Source organism: Poeciliopsis prolifica, unplaced genomic scaffold (assembly GCF_027474105.1).
Source record: "Poeciliopsis prolifica strain line A6 unplaced genomic scaffold, Auburn_PproV2 SCAFFOLD009, whole genome shotgun sequence".
NCBI lineage: Eukaryota > Metazoa > Chordata > Actinopteri > Cyprinodontiformes > Poeciliidae > Poeciliopsis > Poeciliopsis prolifica.
The window spans coordinates 2,474,467-2,498,576 of record NW_026562384.1 but is presented as its reverse complement, the minus strand read 5'-3'; the positions used below and the strand labels follow the sequence as shown (position 1 = coordinate 2,498,576).

At 43.5% G+C, this 24,110-nt stretch overlaps 2 protein-coding genes across 3 annotated transcripts; one reads left to right on the top strand and one right to left on the bottom strand.

Moving 5' to 3' along the window:
* Positions 1-223: 223 nt before the first annotated feature.
* On the bottom strand, positions 224-3,386 carry fgf20b (fibroblast growth factor 20b). Its single transcript, XM_055034828.1, has 3 exons — positions 2,775-3,386; positions 2,390-2,493; positions 224-1,466 (listed from the first exon to the last, which is right to left on the bottom strand). The coding sequence occupies exons 1-3, from the start codon at positions 3,058-3,060 to the stop codon at positions 1,221-1,223; spliced, it is 636 nt and encodes a 211-aa protein (XP_054890803.1). The 5' UTR covers positions 3,061-3,386; the 3' UTR covers positions 224-1,220.
* A 1,468-nt stretch (positions 3,387-4,854) lies between these two features.
* Positions 4,855-23,519, top strand: micu3b (mitochondrial calcium uptake family, member 3b). 2 transcript variants are annotated; one of them, XM_055034821.1, is made up of 15 exons: positions 4,855-5,082; positions 9,091-9,238; positions 10,948-10,979; positions 11,105-11,183; positions 13,984-14,031; positions 14,118-14,200; positions 14,454-14,525; positions 15,541-15,582; positions 17,490-17,585; positions 18,106-18,194; positions 18,309-18,480; positions 19,681-19,789; positions 20,585-20,742; positions 20,950-21,018; positions 22,577-23,519. In XM_055034821.1, exons 1-14 carry the CDS (start codon positions 4,885-4,887, stop codon positions 21,016-21,018), a joined length of 1,395 nt encoding a protein of 464 aa, XP_054890796.1. In that variant the 5' UTR covers positions 4,855-4,884; the 3' UTR covers positions 22,577-23,519. The 2 variants fall into 2 exon arrangements, with proteins under 2 accessions (XP_054890796.1, XP_054890798.1); XM_055034823.1 differs by lacking the exon at positions 17,490-17,585.
* The last annotated feature ends 591 nt before the right edge of the window (positions 23,520-24,110 follow it).

The window sequence follows — 24,110 nt, the reverse complement described above, 5'->3', positions numbered from 1 at the left end:
CAGGTGCCAGAAAATGAGGTATAGAGATCCACTTCCCTCCTCCCCCACTTGTTGCTGAGCACTGGTGGTCAGATGGCAGAAAAAGAAAGCTGCCACATAATTTTCTCATAAAAAAAAAAGATGTTGACTGTCTGGACATATTAGCAATTTGTGAAAACCATGATCGATTAGCACGCTTACTTGGAAAAAAAAAAATTAGGCACGTGTTTGTTTTATGCTTTTTATTACACCTGAAAGATTTGTCACATTGTTTTCAAGTTTGGAAGAAGAATTATGTTTTAAAATTTGCACTAATAAATCGATTTGGATCATTTTTCATTTTTTTGGGGTAAATATTGTGACAGCGTTTAATTTTGAGTCAGCATTGAATGGTGGCGTCCCTGTGTGACGCCTTACAACAGCATGGCCATAAAGCACTCATTAAAAGGAGACATACAATGAAAAGCTTGGAGAGAGTACATGTCAAATTGGGGGAGTCTTTCAACAAGTTTTAAAATTTGGTCAAATTACAGAGCATCACTGGGTAAAACGGCTATTTTTCCAGGTATAAAGATAAAATATAAATATATCGTCTCCGTCTTCATATAGTTGACACGGTTCCAAGTGGGGATTGGTTTTTGTTTTTTTTCTATATGGCGTGATTCTACCTGTAAAAATATATTCTCCAATAAATAAATATATAAAGATAAATATGTGTATCTAAAAAAAAAAGAATAAATAGACTTTTACATTTTTCAAAATGTCTCGACACACGTCTGAGATAAAAAAAACAACAACAAAAAAAACGAATTCCTTCAAAGTCCTTCTCAACCAACAGCAGGTTCTCACTCAAAAAAACAAAAAGAAAAAGAAAAAAAGGATCGCCATGCAGATCTGCAGCGGGGCTCCTGGGCTCTTCCCTGCTCGTCCCCCCTGGGCTCCTCTTGGGACGGGACGGTCCGGCCTCCGGAACAAACGAGCCCCTCATGCCGAAGCATTCTCGCCTGTCTTCGTGGCCGCTGAGAGAGATGATGGCCACTGTGCATTCCTACGAGAGGCCTCTTCCTCCTCCTCATCGGCCCCCCAGTTGCCTGTCATGGTCCGCCATGCCTGCGCCAAGGCATCGTCTTCGGCCTCGCTTTTGTTTTTGCTTCTTTTCTTTTATTCTATTAGTATTTCGCACCCTGCCGAACAGGGGCAGTTCAAGCAGCTCCTCCCTGATCAGGGGACTTTTTGCCGTCTCAGCTGTGTCCCAGGATCTCCTTGTACAGTTCCGGCACTCTCTCCGGGTCCACGGGCCTGGGCAGGAAGTGCGTGAACTTCTGGTGCCGTCGGGACTTGGTCCCGTCCCTTGGAGTCCCGTCCTTGTTCAAAGCCACAAAGTAACGCGTCCCTTTGTCTCCGTGTTTGTAGAGGTTGGAGGAGTAGGTGTTGTACCAGTTTTCCTCAAACTGCTCCCTGAAGACGCACTCGGCTGTGAGCTTGTCCTGAAAACAAACAGGCAAACAAACAAACAAACAAATAAAAAGCAGACGTTTTGTCTCAGCAAAGAAGAAACCAAACTCCTGCTGCGACTCTTTAAAGGGGTGAAAACGTGAGGGGTCATATGGGTCTCCATGGCTTGCAAACATCTATTTATTTTTGGTAATTTAGTTCAATTTCCAAACTCAAATAAAAAATAAAATAAAAACAACAACAACAAAAATAACCCCGTTTCAAAACAGAAAGATTATGCTGGGGTCAAGTACTGGCCTCCAGAGTCGTGGAGACGAAATAATTGCACAGCAGATAGTCCCTCCAAAAGTAGGGAAGCTGAAAAATGTCATAGGTATGGCTGCTGGCTGGTCACAAAGTGTCCTCTAAAAAAAAATAATAATAATGAACTTTTTTTATTTTAAATCAATGGAAAGTTGAGTGGAAGGATAAACTGTGTTAGAAAAAGGTGCACAAGCTTTTTTTTAAAGTTGTAAGCTCGGGACTGCAAACACAACGATTCTCGTGTACTTTATCGTCTCTGACGTCCGCTACAACCATTAAAACAATAATTACTAGAATAATTAAAAATAATAATAATAATAATCTTGCAGTCACACCACACATCAGACGCAGTAGCGTACAGGTGAATTCTTCATCATCAAATGTCTCCATGTGACACGAAGTGAAAGCGGAATACGAATGTGTTCAAACTTGGCGCAAAGCAGAAACAAATATTCAAGTTTAAAGAGCATCATAAAACATTTCTGTTTCACAGCATCCCACGTTTTCACGGCAGAAGGAAGAATCTCTGATTTCAAGATATGAAAAGTCATCCTCACTTTTCTTCCTCCCTCTAAACACGCATTTTAAATAAAATGTATATGTATTTATTAATTTTTTAGTCAACATTGATCCAAGGAGAAGCGGTACTTACAGAGCCATAGAGCTCCCCTTTGTCGTTCATGCCCAGGTAAAGCCCGCTGTCCACTCCTTTTATGCTTATCAGTCCCACAGCGAGGCTTATGAATTCCAAAATACCTGCAGAAGAATAACACAGTTGTTCTGCGCATGATCAAAAGAAGCTCAGGGGGAAAAAAGGAAATCTGGTTTCAACTCTGCGACTCCGACTGAATCCGGTCAGATTTCCCCGTGACATGTTTGCGTTATTTTTATGTGGCTAAAAATCGAAATCTGCTGTCAAGGTGATTGGATTATACCGACTCGATCGACGTGACAAGAGTCGCGCGAAGAGTCCCGACTGACATTTGCTGTGAGCCACGGCGCTCTGGAAACCGCCGATACGGATTTTTAATATTTACCATGGCGACTGTGGTCCTTCCTGGTCCCCTGCACCGTGCCGTCCGGGAGTATTTCCAGATGAAACCCCGTCCTGCAGTACAGCTGCCGCCTCCTCAGAATGCCCTTTAAGTGCTTCAGATCCGGCGTGGTCGGCAGGTACCGCCTGTCCCCGGGGGCGAGGTGGTGCTCCCCTAGTAGAGGCGGCCTGTCCCCTGGAGGCGTGAGGACGAAATGGGAGCCGACGTGGACGACGCCGTCGATGCCGTGCAGGACGCCTCCAACTTCCCCGAGAGTGGCGGCTGCCATCGCGTCAAGGAGCGGCGGGGGTGGGGTAAAGTTCAGCAGGTACGCGGAGGTCCGGTGGGAGCGCTCTGGCGTGGCGGCGGACCTGGATGCCGCCTACTGCATGTTTGTGTCCTCCGTTACTTAGCGCACGTCCCCCCGCGGCGGCGCGGGGAAAACACTCGCCGCTTTCCCCTGCGCCGCAGAGAGAGTTGGTCCTGGATGGAGGCGGGCTGCAGTCAGCGGCCGTCGGCGCTCATGTTCGGACACCTGTCCGCAGCGTCGGGCCCGGCGGTTCGCCTCGGAGGAAGCGCTCGGTGCTGGCTGCAGGTGAAGCAATCCCTGGAGGTCTGAGCTCAAAGTGGCTGGGTTGGTGAGGCAGGTGAAAGAACCACAGCGCTGGAGATGGGCGTGCCCTGGCAGGCGATTTTTACCCCCCCTTCTCCTGAGGCACGGAGTGGAAGAGACACGGGAGATATGGGCTGGTGGAGGAAAAAACACTACAGCTGTTTAGATCTAAAGCAAGCATTGACATTAGTTTCGGACTCAACCAACACCCTGAAGAAGATTGGGGGCCACTGGGGGTGAAAAAACACACACACAAAAACAAAACAGAAGAACTCTGAGCTTCTTCTGAATTCTGAGGAGCAAAATCTCAGTAAATTATCAAATAATCAAATATATTTGGTTCTATAGCTTTAACTCTGCAGGAGTAGTCAAATTGTGCAACTTTGTTTGTTTGTGACCCTTATCTATCTATCTGTCTATCTATCTATAAGTGAAACTCATTGATTTTGAAAGCCTGTTTTTACAAGAGTGTCCTGGGATATCCATCAGCAAAACGAGATGAAAACAAGACAATTTCAAAACACGACTCTTAGAAAGCAAATCACATGAAACACCTAAAGTCAGTGGATCCTGTCACTTTGTGATTCTGGAGACCTTTGAAACCGTTCGATGAAATCGTATCCTCCGTCGTTAGATCCTTCTATAATTGGTTCCAGGGTGTTGAAAAGCTTTCTGTCCTGGTCTTTGGTTCACACAGAGAACAGCATCTTGGAAATGAATCCGTAACCACCTGAACTCCTTTGGATATAAGTGTGAAGACTGACTGCAGTCAGACCATCTGACAGCTGAGTGGAGTTGAGATTTGATGTTCTGTCATTAAAAAGACAATGGACCAACGCAAGCAGGTGGTGCTGAAACTTTGCTCTGTGACTTCCGTTCTAGAATCTAGTAAAGATATAAAACATGAACATATTTTAAAACACAAAAAGTGGTTGAGACCTGAAACTCAACTCATTTTCAAGCTGGATCCTGGTACAAGACATAAAAAGCCTTAAAAATAATATCTGAAGAAATATCTCCAATCTCAAAAACTATGTTTCATAGAAATTACCTTAACTGTAGGATAACACTATCCAGATTTGACCAGTCATGCTGGATCATGTTGAAAGCAGCAAAAAAGCCTTTAAATTTAGAACATTATCATTTCATTTTCACTTTTCTCAATTACTTTTTTGCCCTGTTTGTGGTCGTTTAGTTTGTTTTACCGCAGTGGGTCACAATGAGACAATAAATAAAGATTAAATAAAAAAAAATGCATATTTTAAATTTTCACAATGTATATTTTTTGGAATCACACTGATTTTCCTGTAACCTTTTAAACGGCATAAAATAATTCCAGTTTAGCTGCAGGTGTTCGATTAGTAGGTAGTCCAGAGTCGCTAAGAGCAATGAAATAGCGCTTTTAGATAAGCGCTGAATCTACGTGCCACCCCCTCATCTCGTCTCATCTCGTCGCCCCCACCGCTTCTCGCGATGTCCGCGATGTCAGAATAAACAACCATGGCCGCCGCCCTGCGCAGGCTGGTCGCTGCTCTCGGGAGCGGCGCGTCAAACGGCAGGAGGGCCGCGGCCGGCGCTTGCATCGCGGCCGGCGCTGCGGCTCTCTACTGCGGCTCGGTGGTCGGCGTGGGACAGAGGCGCCGCGTCAAGGCTCGGCTAGGACACCTGGCGCTGCCGACCGTCTCTGCCGCTGATAAGGTACCGTGAGGACCCGCTCCGTCAACGCAGCCGGTTGCGTTCAGCTCCCGAAACGCTTCGGGAGCTGAACGCCAACAGCGGCGCTTTCTCTTTATTTATCGCTCACATGTGTGTTGTGTGGGGGGGTTTTTTTGGAGGTGAGGTTAACTTTTCCCCGGCTGGTCGTCGTCTCTTCCGGGAGCTATCCGCGACCTCTCGGTGCTGAACAGACTGAACGGCCAAACGCTCTCACGTGGCCAAGTGGGTTTTTATCGAATCCGTGACGCTTGGTCAACGTCGTTCACACCGGAAATGGACAAAACGTCACAACGAGATGACCCACGGAGACACTGCTGATGTTTCAGACTTGCACATCAGTCCCTCGAAGTTTTCCATGCAAAGATCTTTCAAACCGGATGTATCAGACACAAAACATGTTATTTCATTGCATGAGCTGTATCACAGTTTGACACTGATGCTAAATAATCAACATACTTGTTACTGTACAAGAATTTAGTAATTGAAGCAATTATTTAACATAAATCGATTGCACAGCTATTTTTGAAAATAGACTTTGATTACTTGTTGGCTAGAAATAAAAAAACGTAGCTGCACTTTACTGCCCAGAAACCAGCGATCAGGTGAGCTAGTCGGTGACCTTGAATGGGTCCAGACTGTGTTGAAACGTCCCCATGTTGCTACTGATGTTCCTTGGCTTTCTTAAATCCGCACTGCTCTGAGAGCAAACACCCATCAGACGCAGCATCGTCTGACTGGTCTGTCTCTTTACATGATGGCATACGGGATTAAAAAAAAATAATAATAATCTCGAAGCTGGTGTTTCAGAAGCAGAGGAACTGTGTGTTTAAAAAGGTGGATGCCGGCGAATGTCAAAGCAACATCAGAATTGTGCCTGAGTTTTACTGGACGATAAATTGTCCCTGAGGTTATTGCTGTGATGTTGTTACTTTGAGATAGTTTTCAAGCAATGTAGTGGTAAAATAACACAAGAACATATTCACTTTAACGTTTGAATGAGCATTTAATACTGCATCTGGAAGTTATTTCAAATAACCAAAATAAACAACAGGAAAAAAACAATAACAATAAGTGCATTATGAAATCTGTGTAAACAAAATGGACCTTCAAAAAAACAAAAAACAGGGCTGGTTAGATTGAAGACTGTTATCATCCAGTTTTCAGTAGAAAGAGACAAACAATGAATTATGCAAATGGAAATGACTGAACTTGTTTTTAATTTATCATGCGATTAAGTGATTTATCACTTATTGTGACAGGCTTAATGAGAATACACAGCACATCGAGTTTTGCTCCATATAGGTCTGCATGGTTCCAGACCAATCAGTCTGTGGTCTCTTTCCGTAGGATTATGCAACCTGCCACAATGGAGAGAAAAATGGCTCAGCAATGCTTAGAGGGTCAAAACGACAGGTTTAGAGTGTCGGGTTAATCTCCAAATATCCTAAATCTGAGTCCAATCAAGTGTTTGCAGGATGGCCATCAGGTGGTTATTGTTTTACAACGTATTGATTTCAGCCGAAGGCGGTCCGGGTATTATCATTGTGTAGGAAAAGTAAGCAAAAATGCCATGAAAAACCAACCTTGATTCAGTAACAAAGTAAACCCAGCGTCCTTCCTCCAAATATGCAAACCTAACTTTATGCTGAACGCTAGATTTTTCAGAAAATGCCTTCTGTATACACATGAACGGAAGAAAATAGTGCTGACATCAGCTGTACAGTCTGTCTCGGCCATCTTTAAAACCTTTGCACAGCGCTCCGCAGCTCCATTTGAACTCCGTGCACTATTTCTCCAAACTCATGTAGCTGCGTAATTAGATAAGATCCACCAAATCTCTATAGCTCTGGCACTTGCTGAAAATGCTTGGGGACCAGCAAGGCATGCACACTTAATTCCCCGCAGAGGAACAGTTTCCTTGTTGGATGTTAGTCGGTATGAGCCGGGGATTGCTGCCCGGTGTCCTTACACAGAAGCTATCCAGGGACACAAGAAACTGGACACTCTGGCTTGGCAGAGGGCCTGATATTTGAAGAGGTGGGGAGGGTGGTGGTGAGAGGAGGGAGGTTAATGGTTAAGCAGAGGGGGGCACACATTCCCTTGGTGTTTGCAATGTGCCCAGTGGACCTGGCAGTGGGCCACCTGACAGAGAGATCCACTCTGTCTTCACCCATCCAGCCGTCTGATCCGGCTGAGTCGGAGCAGTTGTAGGGACATTATCTACTGTACTGGGATGAAAAAGAAGGCAGGGTGCCCATTACTGGACCAAGAGAGGCATTTTGTGACAAGGAAAGCTTCAGGGGATTTTGCGAGGTGGATCTTTCCGACAGGCTTATCACTGAAACGAGTCAGTGTTTCTACAAGCTGTACGGTGGGGAAAATAAATATTTGAAACAGTACAAATGCGTTGAGTTTCCCCACATACAAAGAATGGTGGTCTGTCAGTTTATTGTAGATATACAACAGTTTTCACTTGAAAATAATGCACAACTTTTGAATAGTTAGTTTGATTGTGTTTCAATGGAGAAATAGAACTTAGTATTTATTGTGGCAGTAAGTACTAACTTACAGAGGTTAGGTATTTCCAGTAGTTCTTGACCAGGTTTCACTCGGCAGCAATGGCTCATTCCTGCAAATCTCCTCCAGATCTTTCAGCATTCAGGGAAAACCAGAGTTTCAGTTCCCTCCAAAGACTTTCTCTCTGTTGGGTTCAGGTCTGGAGACTGACTGGGTCACTCCAGGACCTTTGTCTTATGGAGCCACTCCAGAGTTACCCTGGCTGTGTGTGTCGGGTCACTGTCATGCTGGAAGACTGAGCCACGACACATCTGCAACAAGGGAAGGAGGTTGTTGCCCAGAATGTTTTGTATCTATCAGAACAGTCGTGCTTCACAATTGACGTTTCAATGCTTCCCGTTGGGGATGGTGGTCTTCAGACTGCACTCATTCCTCTTCTTCTTGGTGAGTGAAGTTTATGCCAGAAAGATCTACTTTGGTCTCATTTGGATCATCCAAATTGACATTGGCAAACTTCAGACATATCTGGATATGTGCCGGCTTGAGCAGGGGAACCTTGTGCACACTGTAGCATTTTAGTCCATAATGGTGTAGTGTGTTACTATGGTAACCTTTCAGACTGAGGGGTCAGCTCTCTGCAGATCATTGACCAGGTCCTACCATGCACTTCTGGGATGATCCCTCGTCTTACCTGTGGTTGTTGACACAGGAAAGATCTAGATGGGGAGGTCATCCTCCATGGACGTCAAGTTCAAGGGACACTGATGACAATCTTCTTGAGTTTCTTCCATTTTCTAATAATTGTGCCATCAGTTGTTGCCTTCTCATCAAGCTGTTGGCTTATTGTCCTGTAGACCATCCCAGCCTGGTGCAGGTCTACAGTTTTTCCTTAGACAACTCGTTGATGTTGCCTTTAAAGTCGAGCAGGGTTCTCCAACCCTTATTCTTAAGCTCTCCTGTTCCACAGGTTTTAGATGTATACCTGCTCTAATCCAGCTGAATCAGACAATTGAAGTATGTCTTCAGATTGCCTCCAACTTTGGCGAAGTCAAACAAGTCATTAATTTGATTGCGGTGTGTTGGAGCAGGGTTCTGTTTGAAATCTGCAGGACTGTAGATTTCAAGGACGAGGGTTGGAGACACATGGTGGAGAGGTTGGACTCTGACTGACTGAGAGTGGGGACAGGGGTCTTTTATACAGTCTAAATGTTCAAACAAGATGAATTACCACAGGTAATGTAGTGGATAGGAGGGTTTCCCAAACCGGCAGGTCTGTGTGAACCAGACATTTTTCTGGTCGGCAGGAAATCAAATACATATTTCATGCAATAAAATGCATTATATGTTCTGTGATTTTCTAGTGGTGTACATACAATGAAAACCACAAACCTCTCCGTTCTTTGTAAGTAGAGACGTTTTAAAAGCCAGCAGCCTCTCGGGTACTTATGTTCCCCACTGTGTGTGTGTTTCCAGGCGAAGGCCTACGACCTGGACGATGGGGACGCTTACATGTCGACCTACGAGAACAGATTCCGGCTCTTCAGCTCAGTGGAGTGTGAAGGCCAGCTCTACATGACTCCTCTAAACTTCATTGAGTCCGTCACTCTGAACGAACCAAGGAGTGAGTCAACCTGTAGCACTAATTTAATCCCCACCGATAAACTAAATACAGGTGTCAGCTAACATGTTCATGATATGGGCTCATCTGTCAAATATAGAGATTCTGTTCTCTCATAGTAAACTTTTCTTATCATTTAATACAATGTTTTTATGTACAGAGTTCAAAAATTAAAAAGAAGTTGAACTTTTTGACTGGCATCCAATCAAGCACTACTGTAGATTAGCCTTTGCAAAAATCTCAATTAAATTACATTGTTTCTGATGGTTGTTATGCTAAAGGTGCCATTTCGTAGCACAACTACATTACCTTCTGTAATTAAACTCAACAGAAATATATATATATATTTTAAAATAAATTTCTTTCAAATATAATCTAAAAGAAATTTGACTTTGTAATTTAACTCCTTGAAATTGGGCCTCTGTCTCTTTAAGAAGCTCCTGCTCTTTCTGAAGCTCCGCCTTCAGGAAGGCATCACAACATGGTTCCTATATTAATCCTTTAACATTTTTCACCAGCGTTGTGCTGAGAAGCAGCTACTACAACGAGCTCAGCTGATGCTCAGCTAATTGCTTCTGGCTAGTCTGAAGGAGCTGAGTGAGGGAGCCACAGAGGATGGCCGATCTGTCCCACCAACGCTTTTGGTGGGACAGATCGGAGATTTGGTGGTTGCCATGGAGATTACAGGATTTCTCAAACATGCATGAAAGAATCAAAGCAACCGTCCAGGAATGTTTTGGAGGAGAGAACAACATTATAACAAGTCGATTTTGCACAACACTGCCTCTTTAAAATACATTCTAAAAGTTCAAAAGGCATGGACACTTCAGCAGGGCGGTGTAAAGTATCCACTGTCAACTAATTATACCTCTATCAAAACAGATCCCAACCCTGCTTAGTTATGAAACGCTTTAATAACAGTTTTACCGAGCGCTGCTTCCTGGAACAGTCTTGCTGCTGAGAGCTTCTGAAGTGTCGTCGGACAATAAGTCAGGGCTTGAAGTGCTTCAGTCATAACACCTGCATAAAGATAGACATCTTTACCAGCAACCCTACTTTTATGGCTCATTTATGTGGCAACAAACTTGCAGGGACCCACGGAGACCGAATTACTCTGCGCGGATGCCGTAAATGTCACGATAAGACAGTGTTGCCCTGTGATGTATGGTGTGTGGCCGGCCATAATGCGCTGGGCGTGGCTTTCCCCTGGCGAACAGCAAACAGCACTATAACACGTAAGGCCTCATTATCGTCACGTCGCTAATTGCTCATTTGTCGTAAAATGAGTTATGGCGCTTTACGGCGGTGTTGTGGCAGGTGTTCAGGAAGGCGAAACAGACGGAGGGAAAGGAAAATCACAAGGCGACTTTTGAGAACTTTGTGGCGAAGTTCTTCACCTTGATAATATTTTTCAGCCTTGGAATCGAGGATAGAAATTGACTCTTTTAAATGTTTCCCTAGAGGGTTGATGTTAATGTTATGAAAAGTTACCTCCCAGTCAGATTTTTATATTTTTTTGTAATAGCGACACACCTCTCTTATCTGCTGCTTTTACAGGCCACTGGAATGTGTTCATCACGATCCGCAGCACATGTTTCTGTCCAGGCAAACGCCTATTTTTGATTTTGCTTCTCCGACTTCTTTATAACCCTCACTTTCTTTCCCCCTCCTCTGCAACCCACTACATTAACTTTGACTCTTTCTTTGTTCAGGTAGGAGAGGATGGAAGTCCCTCACTAAAAAGGTGAGTTTTCACCCCACCAAAGCTTCTGAATCGCCTCTTTATCTGCGCAGAGCAGCTGTAATTACTGTAATGCTGACAAACGTCGGGATTACTCAGCGATCCGGGATTTTCTTCTATTTCCCCAGGAGTTAGACAAGGTGCTGTCGGATACTCCGCCTGTTTGGAAAGGATCATCCAATTTGTTCAGAAACCTTCGAGAAAGAGGTAGACCCCTCACCCCTCTCGCTTGATTTACTGCAGACACAAATCCCTCCGATGTAAACAATTCCCGTTTGCACGTTTTGTTTTTTTTAAGCTCTCAGGGTCGCCTCATTCCGAGGAGCCTCTGCTGTCGTACATGTCTGGGATCCGCAGCAGAACGCCGTCTTATCTCTCCGTCAGTCTGCTTGTAGACATTCCCAGCTAGACCTTGAATGAAAGAAGGAAGGGTTTAATGTGGAGATGCACCAAAAATGAAGTACAGAAAAACTGAAATAAGCCACATCAGTCCTTAACCATTGTTTATCTTTTTAAGTTAATTAGACGAAGAGCTTTTAATTTGTAATCAAAGATTTTTCCCAGCAGTCTAAATGTGGAATAACAGAGGAAGAGTTCTCTCTTCAAAATGGAAAAGACAAGAGAACACCTTGTCGATTGAGCGTATAAACTATGTTTCACTATTATCAAGATGAATTTCGTTCATTTTACCCACCTGCTATGTTACCACAGCACCTGAAAGGCATTAATACTCCTGGATCTGTGTCCCATTGTCAGTATGGTGTTGCTAACATGCAGCACAGTGAAGAAAAATAACTGAAACCTGAGTTTCAGCATAAGGATTTGAAAGACATGGTGTTTGCGTTTGTTTCGGCCCCTTTTACCTTGACGCCACAAAATGTGATGAATATAACTGCCTTCGTGGAGGTTTCAGGACACGACGACCCTGGACAGCGAGAGCTACAGTCGTAGCGACAGAAGAACCCAGACAAAACCAAAACCTAAATTCAATCGATAATCTGACGCGTGGCAAGTCTCAAAAATTAAAGTTGGAAAATTTTCGACTTTTGAAACTTTCTGAGTTTCTCTAGCAGTTTTTTGTGACTTTCACACTCAGAAGGTTTCAAGTTTGTTTTTTTTCCCCCTGGAAAACCTCAAAATTTTTATTTCTGAGTTTTTTGGGGTGAAAATGAACTCCTTTTTTCTTCCTTCTATCAACACTGACCCTAAAATGCTGCTGCACTAGCGTACTGAATGACTGATCAAATTATCAAGCATTTAATATTTAAATATTACATCATCAGACGAATCAAAATATAAAGTTAAGAGACAATATTGGTGTTTAAACGACCCAAAAAAAAAAAATCAAGCATTCAAAGGATTTTTTTCTTATTTATTGAAAAAAAAAAAAGATTTTTATTAATTTAAATTTTTGGTTAAAACATTTTTGCCCTTTTCATAGAAAACTCAGATGTTTTACTCAAGTAAAAGTCTCAATACTTCATCAAATTACTCAACGAAAAGCAAAAAAGTTCAGTGTACATTAAAAATACTCAGAAGTAATTTTTTTCAAAAACAAAGCTATCGTAATCGAGTTAATGTAAGTTATTTACCACCCAACTCGGCTCGTTTGCATTGGCGGCCATGTTGTCTCTGGATCTCGATTGTTTTGGGTCAATAATCGTCCAGTAATCTGGTTTTATGGCTTGAAAAAGCATTTATGTAGCAGAGAAAAGAAGCCGGTTTCCCCTCCATGCAGGTTGTCACAGTAAATTTACATGAACTCTGCAGTGAAATGAGTGAAACTCCTTTTAAGCACCTGGGCTTCACTTCCTCCTCCCATCAGTGTCTCAGGTGAACTCTTCCGCTCGCTCCCCTGTTGCTTCAGCTAAGTGCTGATGCCGGGATTCGGGACTTTTAATCCTGCTGCTGTTAAACACTACAGCTTTGTCAAGGCAAAAAAAAAAAAAAAAGAAATTGGATTGATCTGCGCACAAAGCGCTACTTTAGTGAATGAGGGCGCCGTTTGAACCCTGCTGTGTCAAGACATGTCCCGTCGGCCACCGCGGACATTACGAAGCCAGGGAGCAGCGTTGGATTACATCTCCGGGTCTGCCACTCCGTATGAAGTGTTTCTGAGGAATTCTGTCTTTGTATTGTCTGAAAACATCTACTTGAGCTGAGAGGCGGAGTGAAGGTGTGTGGCATGGAGACACGGCAGGAATCTTAAGAGATTTCTCTTGAAGTTTAAGCTCCACAGCCTGTGACAGTTAGAGAGACATAAGTTGTCATGAGAGGAGCTATGACGGAGTTTAAATATATATATATATTATATATATATATATATATATATATATATATATATAATATATATATATATATATATATATATATACAATTTGCCTAATTAAAAGCTGAAAACCTTTTTATAAATGCCTATGACAGCGCCACTGTTTTTCCTCAGATGACATATTTTGTTTGCATTGTCGTTTCTTCTCCTGGGTGTTCTGTCTTCCCCCGTTCCTGAGCTCTTTTCCCATAACACCCCACGCAGTCACCCGGAACTATCTGCGCTCGATTCTCTATCATCCCCCACAAACAAAAGCTCGGGAATGCTTTCAGAGGCAGGAGGGAGAAGCCTCCCCGAGTCGGCTGAGATGTCTCCCTGACACTTTACTCTTCCAGCCTCCGTGTCGCGCAACAAAGGCCCGAATCGGCCATTCTCAATCAGTGACTGATCACCCGAGGAGGTATCACACCGCGTCGCCCAACAGAACCTGTTTGGGGTTGTTGTTTTGTTTTTTTTTTGTGCGAGGGGAACACCGAGCGTGAGCTAGTAGGCACCTTTTAAGATGCTATCAGGAGATTACTTACTTCTGGAGGCGTGCCCTTGTTTCTGTGGACGGCTTACTCACTTTGAACATCTGTAAACACCTTGAGCTAACCGATTAATGCCGCCCCGGGTGCAAAATAAGGGGGGGCTTTTGTTTCATGCTTAGCCTCATCACCCCCTCTTTCTTTGTTCCAGGTGCCATCAGTTACACAGAGTATCTGTTTCTGCTCTGCATTCTAACAAGTCAGTATTCACCCGAATCGAGTCCAACACAATGATGCTGACAAGCCTCCTGATGCTTTAAGGTGTTCGTTTCTTTCCGATGGCAGAGCCCCACGCGGGATTTCGGATCGCTTTCAACATGTTCGACGCAGATGGCAATGAAATGGTGGACAAACGGGAGTTCTTGGTGGTATGAATCTATGGAGCTACATTGAGGCCATAAAGTTTGTAAAAAAGAAAGAAAAAAGCAACTGGAATAAGAAGATACTTGATTGAAAAAAACAAAATTTTCAGTTTCAAATCTTATTTCAATTTTTGTAGTTTCAGCTTTTTTATTTTATTTTTAGCAAGCTTTATGGCCCCACTGTAGCTCCATATAGACCTCACCCTGACAGCAATCTCTTCTGTACCGACTTCTCCTTGACGTTTGTTTCCTTTCTTAGCTGGAGGAAATTTTCCGTAAGAAAAAGGATAAAAAAGAAGTTGCTGATGACGTTCAAAGACTGGAGGATCAAGTAAGTTTTTGTCCATCTTAGTGCTATTACACATGGAAAAATTATTTCTATAATGGTTTTAATAGTGGGTTGATCTCTTCCTCTTATTGCCTGCTGCTGCTGTTGGGGAAATTTAAGACATCAAACGTGTTTGCTATAAATTTAGTGTTTGCCACTTAAATTCCCTTTTGTATTTAAAAATCCAAAAATCTTTTTTTAAATTTATTTCTGTTATTTTAGTTTGCTAGTCCTGTTAAGTTCAAATCAACAGCCATAGTAACACTGGTGTGATGCAAGCTAATTACAAATGATGCTAATGATAGCAGGTGTGCTGCACACACTGAGTAGCTTAGGAATGATAAAACGTCTGGTGTTGGTATATGGGGGACTAGGGTGAGGCTTAGGGCCCCAAAAAGACTTGGGCCGGCCCTGCTACCACCCTCTGACCGAGTTGCTGTGGTTCCCATCTGCTTCCACGTTGCAATAATTGACTGTTGAGGTGCAAGAATATTGCAGAACTTGTAGCACAGGTAGCATCCTGTCACGGTCCCACGCCGGAACAGTTCTTTCATCAACTCGCAGCAGCCCTGGAGGGAACGGCGGCTGCACTGGGGTGACTGTGGTCATACAGGGTAAAACATGCCTGAGGCTTTCATCTCCTTAGGCCTTCTTACGCTACATGCAGGTGGATGTAAACAGACGGGCCGAGCAGAGCGATAAGAGATACTCTTTGAGGTCTTATCGCGCTAAACAAACAACGCCGCGGAGCTCACTCCTCCAGGGCAAACGTTAGCATCTCTGGACGGCCTAGAATGAATCTTAAACCCGTATGAGTATCAAAAAGATTATTAGAAAGGGCACTTTAGATTTGGGAACCTGAGAGCGGAAGGGTTGTGGTGGATTCAGGAAAACTCAGGACCGTTTCTGGTCTCGGCTCCCGTTTAAAGTCCCGTCAAATTGGTCCAACTGCTTTGAAAACTCAACCCTGTGCGTTTTGACAAATGTATTTACTTTGCTTCTCTCCTTTGCATTTTAGAGTCTGCAGCTTTACGGTCACCACAAATCCCAGGCGAACAGTGTAGGTATTGTTCTTTTCCCGTGAAGGAAAATGAACCGTTATGCTTGTTGCATGGCTTTTTTTTTGTTCTGTTTTGGATTCATTCTTTCCAATCTGAACGAATGATAGAAAACACTTGAGCTGACAGCACCCGCACGTCTCCCTTTTCACACAAGGTAACCTCAGCTGCATTTGCTGAAGTTAAAATACGTCACCCTGCACATCAATATTACCTGACATATTGCCTCTATATGTGTGTGTGTGGTAGAGCAGGAGATAAAATACAGATGATTTATGCTCTCACCTTTCGACAACATTGGGCAACAGATTCCACTTCAGAACACCCCCGGCCCCTTGCTGAAGACTGACACTGTCTCTGTCTGGACCCACATGTTCCTCCGTTACCGTGGCGTTTGGGTTCAGGTTACCTTTTCAGATGGGTTTGACCATGAAGCTGCCAGTGAGTCAGACGAGGAAGCAGCAGCAGCAGCACATGCAGGTTTTGGTTTTAATTCTTGCTACTTTATTTTAGGGACTCCTCCAGAGTTCAGTCGGGTCTTTTCCAGAACGCGTCCTGCGACAGGCCCACCTCTGGCGCTGCAGTTGGGTTTTTCCCCTCAGCATATCCTAATTACTGTTTCAGGATGGCGTAAAGGAGGGGGAGTTGGGCAGCATTGGGGCAACAGAGTGAGTTGAAACGTAATTAGTTGCGGGATTGAGCCGTAAATCTCCGCTAAAAAGCGGTGAGGCGCAGAGGAAGAGCTAGAATCAGCACCGCGCGTCAGGCTCCGAGGGACTCCAATCCAAACCGGATGCGTAAATGTAATTAACTACGAGATCGAGCGAGGCATCAGCCGCAGCTGACTGTTCTGATGTCTTGTTCTGTGTGTGCATGTCGAGCAGAAGGGAGGAGAGAAAAAAAGAATCCAAAACACACTGTTTTGGTGTGGAAATCACAGCTTTGTGTTTCTCACCACACACTCAGAAAACAGATACCAATTACTCCACAGCATAACATTAACAGCCAAATGATTTTCAGCAGTTGTGCTTGACAGCGAGTAAACTGCAATGATAACAATAACCAGGCGATTCTTCACGAAAAGCACGACTTCACTGAGGAAAACATAGTGGCTTGTTGCATCCAGCAGCACATGTGGAGCAGAGGAGAGAGCAGAAGCCACGCTCCAAATGGAAAGGTTTTGGTAACCTGCGCTTACTTCGCAGCTCAGCGTCCAATCGCGACTCTTGACAGGGCTCAGCTGCACGAAGCCTCGCTCAGGTCTGGTGCATCGCGTGGTGTGGACATGTGGCATAAACCCTAACGCTGCGGCGCCTGGCCAAAAGGCTGCACGCATCGCTGCAGAACAGGCTCGTGTCAGACCCACGCTGCTCCTGCATGCGCCTCGCATGCGCCTGTGCTCTGAGAGGAGACCCGCACTCCCTCGATGACATATTCAAAGCTTGTTTGTTTTTGAATTGATCCTCACTGTTGCAAACTTGAATGGTTGACGGAACGTTGTGTGTCGTTGCAAAGTGGAAGGAAAGATGACACCCTGTTTTCCCAATTTTTTTTACAGATAAAACAATTCGATAAAGTGTGACAAAGCATGTATGTTCATCTCCTCTCACTCTGGTGCCCTGAAATAAAATAGAGCCGAAGGCAAAGTGAAACATGGTGGCTGTCCAGACAGTTGGTTTAACTTAATTTCTTATTTTTATTTATTTCTACATTTTTTTTGTTGGTCTTATTTATAAGCATTGGAGGTTGTCATTGCTAATTGTTGGCAAATTGCTAAATAACACTCCTCAGCCCTCCTGCCTCTCACTTTGTTCTCCGTCAGATTTTGCTCTTGCCTCCTCCAGAGTGCTAACATGTACGAGACGTGTTTTGTCCTCCTAACCCCGCTGTGCTTCAACTGCGCTCACAGGTTCGTAAAAAAGACGCCCAGCATGCGGGGACCCCGGGCATGTGGGACGTTCTCAGGCGCGGCACGAGTCAAGTCCTGTTCTCTGATCTCACTGAGGTAGCTGGTGACTCTTTAAGGTTCAATGAACACATAGACAAACTGGACTGATTAATGTTTCTGCTCTGTGAGTAAAAGTTGATTCTGAAAGCAGGTTATTGTGTCCCTTGCTGAGAAACGAGCATATCCTTAAAAAGTCTTAAATTCAGTGTGTTCTGTAACTCGGGGATCCCTGTGTGGCATGTTTAGTTGCATGGCATGTGTTTATGATCATGAAATGAAGTGAAAAAGGCCACAAGTGATTGATTTCTGAATTAATTACATTACTCCGCATGAGGAGCTCGACGTGCCTCTGACATCAGGGCGCCTGCATATCCTTAAAAAGCCTTAAATTTGAGTTGGTGAAACCTGAAGGAAACCTGAACGTGCTTAGGCTATCTACGCGGTCAAATAATACTTCACTTTGTGTGTTCTGAATAGAAAGTCTCTCTGTGTTACTTTGCTGAAAACTGTGACGGTCTGCTGTATTTTTAAATCGAAGCTTTTACTCGCTGGTAACCGTTTTTACTCCCTCTTGTAGCACGTGGACGAGAAAACGGAGACGACGCTGCTTGTGCACTTCTTTGGAAGAAAAGGCAAAGCCGAGTTAAAATTTGAAGATTTCTACAAGTGAGTTAAGACACCTTTAACCCATACCATCGTTTCTTTGATAGAATAATTATGTACTTATCCACAATAAGGCCATAAATCGGTCTCTGGTAAGTATTTGTCGCGCTCATTCAGGTTCATGGACAACCTGCAGACAGAGGTGCTCGAGATAGAGTTCCTCTCTTACTCCAAAGGCATGCCCACCATCAGCGAGGAAGACTTTGCTCGCATTCTTCTCCGCTACACAGACGTGGACGACGTCAGCGGGTACTTGGAGAACGTGCGCCACAGCATACCGGATGAAAAGGTGGGACTTTTTGTTCCTTCAAGACTCACTTTGCTGGTCCTCATTCGCTGCATGTCCCAGAATGCTGTGTGGTTCTGGACCAGACTTCAGTGAAATCATTCAACATTCTATCGGATCTATTGATGACGTGTCTGTTGTTACACATGTTGTTACTGATTTATTGTCCTTCTCTGGCTGAATCTAAGTGAAAAACCATAGCAACTTCCCTAAATATTAGATTATAAATTTTATTCTGAACTCCTGTGAAACTCCAAGCTTTACATAAAAAAATTACCCAGCGTTTTTTTTTTTTTTTTTAAATCTAACAACCTCCGATCACTTCGCCCATCAGACTCAAGTGATGCATTTCCTTCCGTTCTGCCTTCTTCATTTGAATGTTTTCTAAAGGTGTTAGTGTTGCTGGACGTGGAAACGTTTAACACCGTCTCTTTGGATGACATGAATTGGCTGCTGAGTGAAGCGGCCTCATTTCCCGCCTTAATGCGCCTCTCCTCTCGTCACCGCTGACCTCCGTGGAAACGCTGCCGGCTGCCTCGAGTGCTCTGTTGCTAGATCTCCATTGACAATCAAGTGGAACTCGTCGTCACGCTAAGCGATATTTTATGTTTCCCCGCATTGTTAGACCAGCAAAGCGTCACAGATTAGTCATTACTCCATTTGTTAGGCGCTGCGTGTCGTCTGTTCACCCCCCCCCAACCCCTCTGCGCCCCCGGCAGTAAGAAACGGCTAGTAGCCGCAGGATGGTTGAGTGGACATCAATGGGCTCAGCGTTTGAGTCACCAGCCGAGCCTGAGATGTTTGGGGATTCATCACTTTTGTTTTTGTTTACTCAAGTATCAGGTTAATCTGCCTTAGAAAAGTCTGCAAGCCGCCTGACCTCTTCCCAAAAACCTCAAATCCCCCCCATCACCCCTCTGCTGACAGCTCGGCGTGTCCATACTGCGCTGGGAAAATCCAGCAATGTATACTTTGTCTGTTTGGGTGTGTTATCTATCTGACGGCCTCAAACTTCCCTCACACACACACACACACACACTAAAGGGATTCCTTTGGAGAGATGAAAGGAGCCCGATTATGTTTTTGTGTGAATTTTGGCAACGACCTCTCGCAGGAGTGTTGACACATGGAGCTCGTCCTCTCCATCATCTGGGTCTTGGATAAAAAGCGCAGCTACGATTTCTGGGTCTTTCTGTTTTTCAGGGAATCAGTTTCGAGGAGTTCAGGTCCTTCTTTCAGTTCCTGAACAACCTGGAGGATTTCACCATTGCCATGCAGATGTACAACTTCGCCCACCGCTCTGTCGGTCAAGGTAAACGATCACAGGATCGTCATTTTAATGCCAATTTTTAAGAAAATGTGTTTGAAAGCTTTAGAAATTTTCTTTTAATTTAAATCCAGCTTCTGGAGCAGTGATGTGACTGATTTATCAGTCTGCAAAAACAAGTATTTTCAGTCTAGCGTCTTGTGCTTAAAATAAGAAAAAATGACTCAAATCTTTCAGCAAAATATAGGAGCTTGTTTTAAATAAATAATTTGTTAATATTTATGACAATTTACTGATTTCACTGGCAAATTATTTCACTTCTAATATGAGAAAATGTCTTCTTAAAAATGAAATAATCTGCCAGTGTAATTTTCATGAATATTAAACAATTATTTACTTAAAATAAGCTCCTATATCTTTCTAAAAAAGTAACTGGTAAGTTAGTTTAGTCTTATTTCAAGTTTACAAGATATTTGCACCAGAAACTATGCAAAAATAATACACCCTTACAATATGGCTGCCAGTAGGACCCAAATCAACCACTTGCGGGAGACAGACAGGCCGGCGAAGAGGCCTCTGATGTGCAGGAGAAAACATCAAAGAATGATTAACATTTTTCAGACTGAAGACAAAAGTAGCAAAAGTCTCAGAAATCCTGAGAAACTCCTAAAATGTTTGATTTGTTTCAGTGGGTCACAGAAATAGTTATTATGCAAAAAAATGCATGCAAACTCAAATTTGAAGTTTTGTCTTGTTCTAGTAACTTATTTTGTGGCGTTGATACCTTTTTTTTTTTTTTTTTTGATAAACACTTGATGTTTTTTTTAATCTTTTTCTCAGACGAATTCACCCGGGCGGTTTACGTCGCCACTGGGATCAAGCTGAGCCACCACTTGGTCAATACCGTCTTCAAGATCTTCGACGAGGACCACGACGGCAAACTGAGCCACAAGGAGTTCATCGGAGTCATGAAGGACCGCCTGCACCGCGGAGACGGGGTGAGACGCCCTCCGTGTTCCTCCCAAAGCTGAAATGAGAAATTCTCCTCCCTCTCCTCCGCGGGCCGAGTGGGGAGCAGCCGGTGGCGTGTTTGTTACCGGATCTCACCGCCACCGGCTGCACGTTGACTTGAGGCTCTACTGCCATCTGTTGGGGCAAAATGTCATTGTTTCCTGCTTGCTCACTCTCATCTTTCACATCCTCAGGGTGTTAAAGCGGAGGAGAAGTTCATCTCTTTCAAATCCTGCATGAAGAAGGAGATGTCAAGCAAATAGGTAAGGAAGATGTTCACATTTTTGTCACTTTTATTCAAACGAGGCAGCGAAAGTAAAACAAAGAAGAATGATTTGTTGAAATTGAAAAAAAAGAAAAAAAAAGCCGACTCAGTGTTTCTGAGGAGGCCCACGCTCTCCTGGTCTGAAGCATTAAGTTACACTGTAATATTAACGCCTGAACAGCTGCCACCGGACACCGGCTTAGGTCTGCATACGTGAGCAGCGAGCGGCGCAGTTTAAAGCTGTATAAGTGTTTCAAAGAGAAGGCACCTCACAGGGGGAAGGCTTAATAATCACCCTCAGTAATGAGGAATGAGGAAGAGGTTGATGCCTTTTGAGGGAAAAAACAAAACACACCAAAATTAAAAATAAATTCTAGAGAAGAGAAAATGGAGATAATATTTAACATTTTCTCTTTGATGATTTAATAGAAGAGGATGTTTATTTGTACTTGCATTTGAAGACGTGAATGTGCAGTTGCTCGTCAGGGTGCACGCCTTGATGTTTAAATGGCAGGTTTTTATTTTTGATGGAAATAAATGGGACCCGGGTCGTTTCAAACGCTTTTCAGCGTGAAGTCTGCCCTGTGCAATTCAACGTTTTCTGCAGGGTTCTTTAGTTAGCTCCTACCATGAGCTACAAACAACCTAATAAACCATAAAAGACAGAAAGGGAGCGAGAGAAAGAAATATCGTCTTAGCCAGTTTATCACTAAACCTGTAAAGAAACAAAAGATGAAATTTTTCAGCACAACCATGAAGATTAAGCATTAATGCAAAACAAAAGAACGATGTCACTGTGGACCAGTGTTTTTCAACCACTATTTGTGTGCCATGGAAATGACCCAATTTCACCTAATTGGTCTAAAAAGATTTTTTGAAAACAAATTCATTAACTGCAAATAATAGGCCATTTTCTAGTGTTGTAGTAGTGACTAGCGGCATAATCATGTAATTTCCTGATGACAGGATGGCAGTAGGTACATAGCATTGTACGTTAAAACAAGAGAATTAGTCATGCATGAATATGGCAGGTAGCGGTGAGAGCATTGTACCTAGCAAGACTGTAATGACAGTGATAGAAACGTTTTTGAAAAGAAAAAATACTAACTTCGGACCCAGATGAAGGCCCTAATGAGTTCTTTTCCAAATATTATGGCTTCTCTCAGAAAAGGAATTATCTTGCTATTCTGGCTAAGAGGATGCTTGTGGGCAGAATTAGTCGTGTTTGATTCCTATTCAAGACACTTTGATAAGAACTACTATGAAAAAAATGTTTAATTTTCATTTGTTTAGATTTTTGGTTGGTGGTGTGCCTCGTGAGTCTTTCAATGAAAACAATGTACCTTGGCTCAAAAAAGGTTGAAAAACACTGCTGTGGACAACGCAGGCTGTTTGAATTAGAAGCCTTTTACGAGGTGAACTGGACAAATATTGTCAAGTGGAAGTTTGTGGATGAGGGATGCTTCAGAAATTCAAACTGTTTGCATCATGTTACTTTGACGAAGAGGATGTCTGACTTCTTGAAGATGTAATAATTGTGTTTGTGTCGTCGCCAGGTGAAGACCCAGTCGTCGCTGCATGTCTCACAGTACGGATGAGTCGTGCCTTCCCTTTCCTGGGTGCGTGCGTGCGTGTGTGTGTGTGCGTGTGTGTGCCGAAGCAGGAGTTCATGCATGCTGCAGCATCTCAGAGCAAAGACGCAGAGCTCTGGGAAGCTTCACTGACTCTTCACAGAAAGTAAATTAAGAAACATTGAGACACCCAACAACTTTACTGCATGTTAGTTTGTGTTTATAGGAAATATTTATTACCATACATATTTATCTATTTATTTAACTACACATATTTTGAAAAAGAAAACCAACCATTTAGCTTATTGGTGAGACAATTATTATAAAAATGTCAGTTTCCTGCTCCGTCAGCTTGCTTTACTCCAACTGAATCCCAACCGTGGTTCTGTTTCAGACACAGAATCGCAGAATGCTCATATTCTTTGTTCCCCTCTCACCTGCCCCCCTCCCCGCCGCTCCTGCAAAATTACCTTTGTCCACCCCCCACCCTGAGTCCTTGTACTTCCTCCGGAGCGCCGCAGCTGGAATCCTCCAAGGGAAGCAGACCTGAACATGCTCGCTCGATCCGAGGCTCTCTCACTGTTTGACCGCGGCCAGCCAGCACCGTTAATCATTTCTCAGCTGATACAGAGAAACGACATTGATGAGCAGAAAGTCAAAAAAAAACCGATGCATAAAAAAAGAGTGCGTGTAATGTTTAAGTTACTGTTGGTTTTCAAAGAAATGCATCTAAATGAGATCCTGGATGAGGAGTGATCCCTCTGTACGCATCTGAGGATCTGTGTTGGACGAGAAAACACCACAGTGTCACTCAGAGTAAATGGACCGTATCTGAGACGACTGGTCGCTCCGCCCCGTTTCCCGTAAAGCCTGGCTTTGACTGTTACGCTTTCCCACTGATACGTTTCAATAAATCTGACGTACTGTACCGCTGCGTTTTCTGCTCTGCTTTGTTACTTTCGCACAAGTTCAGCTGGTAAACTGGCGCGTTTTCACCTCTCTGTGTGTCTGTCTCCAAATGATCCGCTTCAGCTCCAGCCTGAAGGAAAATCATTAACGCTATTAATCACATGGAGACTCAGGTTTTTATGTGGTCGCTCGAGACTTACCAGAAACTTGTTTTTATCTTTAAATGATTAATCCAGCTGGGATAATCATTTCCTCACAAGCTGGTTTCTCCGCCCGATATACAAACACAGGCAGAAGAAGAGATTTTACACGCCACAATGACTGTGGGTCGTCCTTCAGCATAAATGGGAACGTTTTATAGAAAATAGCCGTAACTACATCTTTAAATCTGTATGTTCGCTCTGCGCCCTTAAAAAGTTTTAAATCCATCCATCTGAAATGATGGAATTGAAACGTCTTAAACAAATTTAAGAAAACACAAAATATCACCAAGTGATTTTGGTCCAGTTTCTACAAAAGTAAACCAGAATTATGTTTTTTTTTGCAGTGTTGGCCTTGGATGCGTTAAATCACAGGCGTTTCATTTTGTCCTGACGTGACTATTTAATTT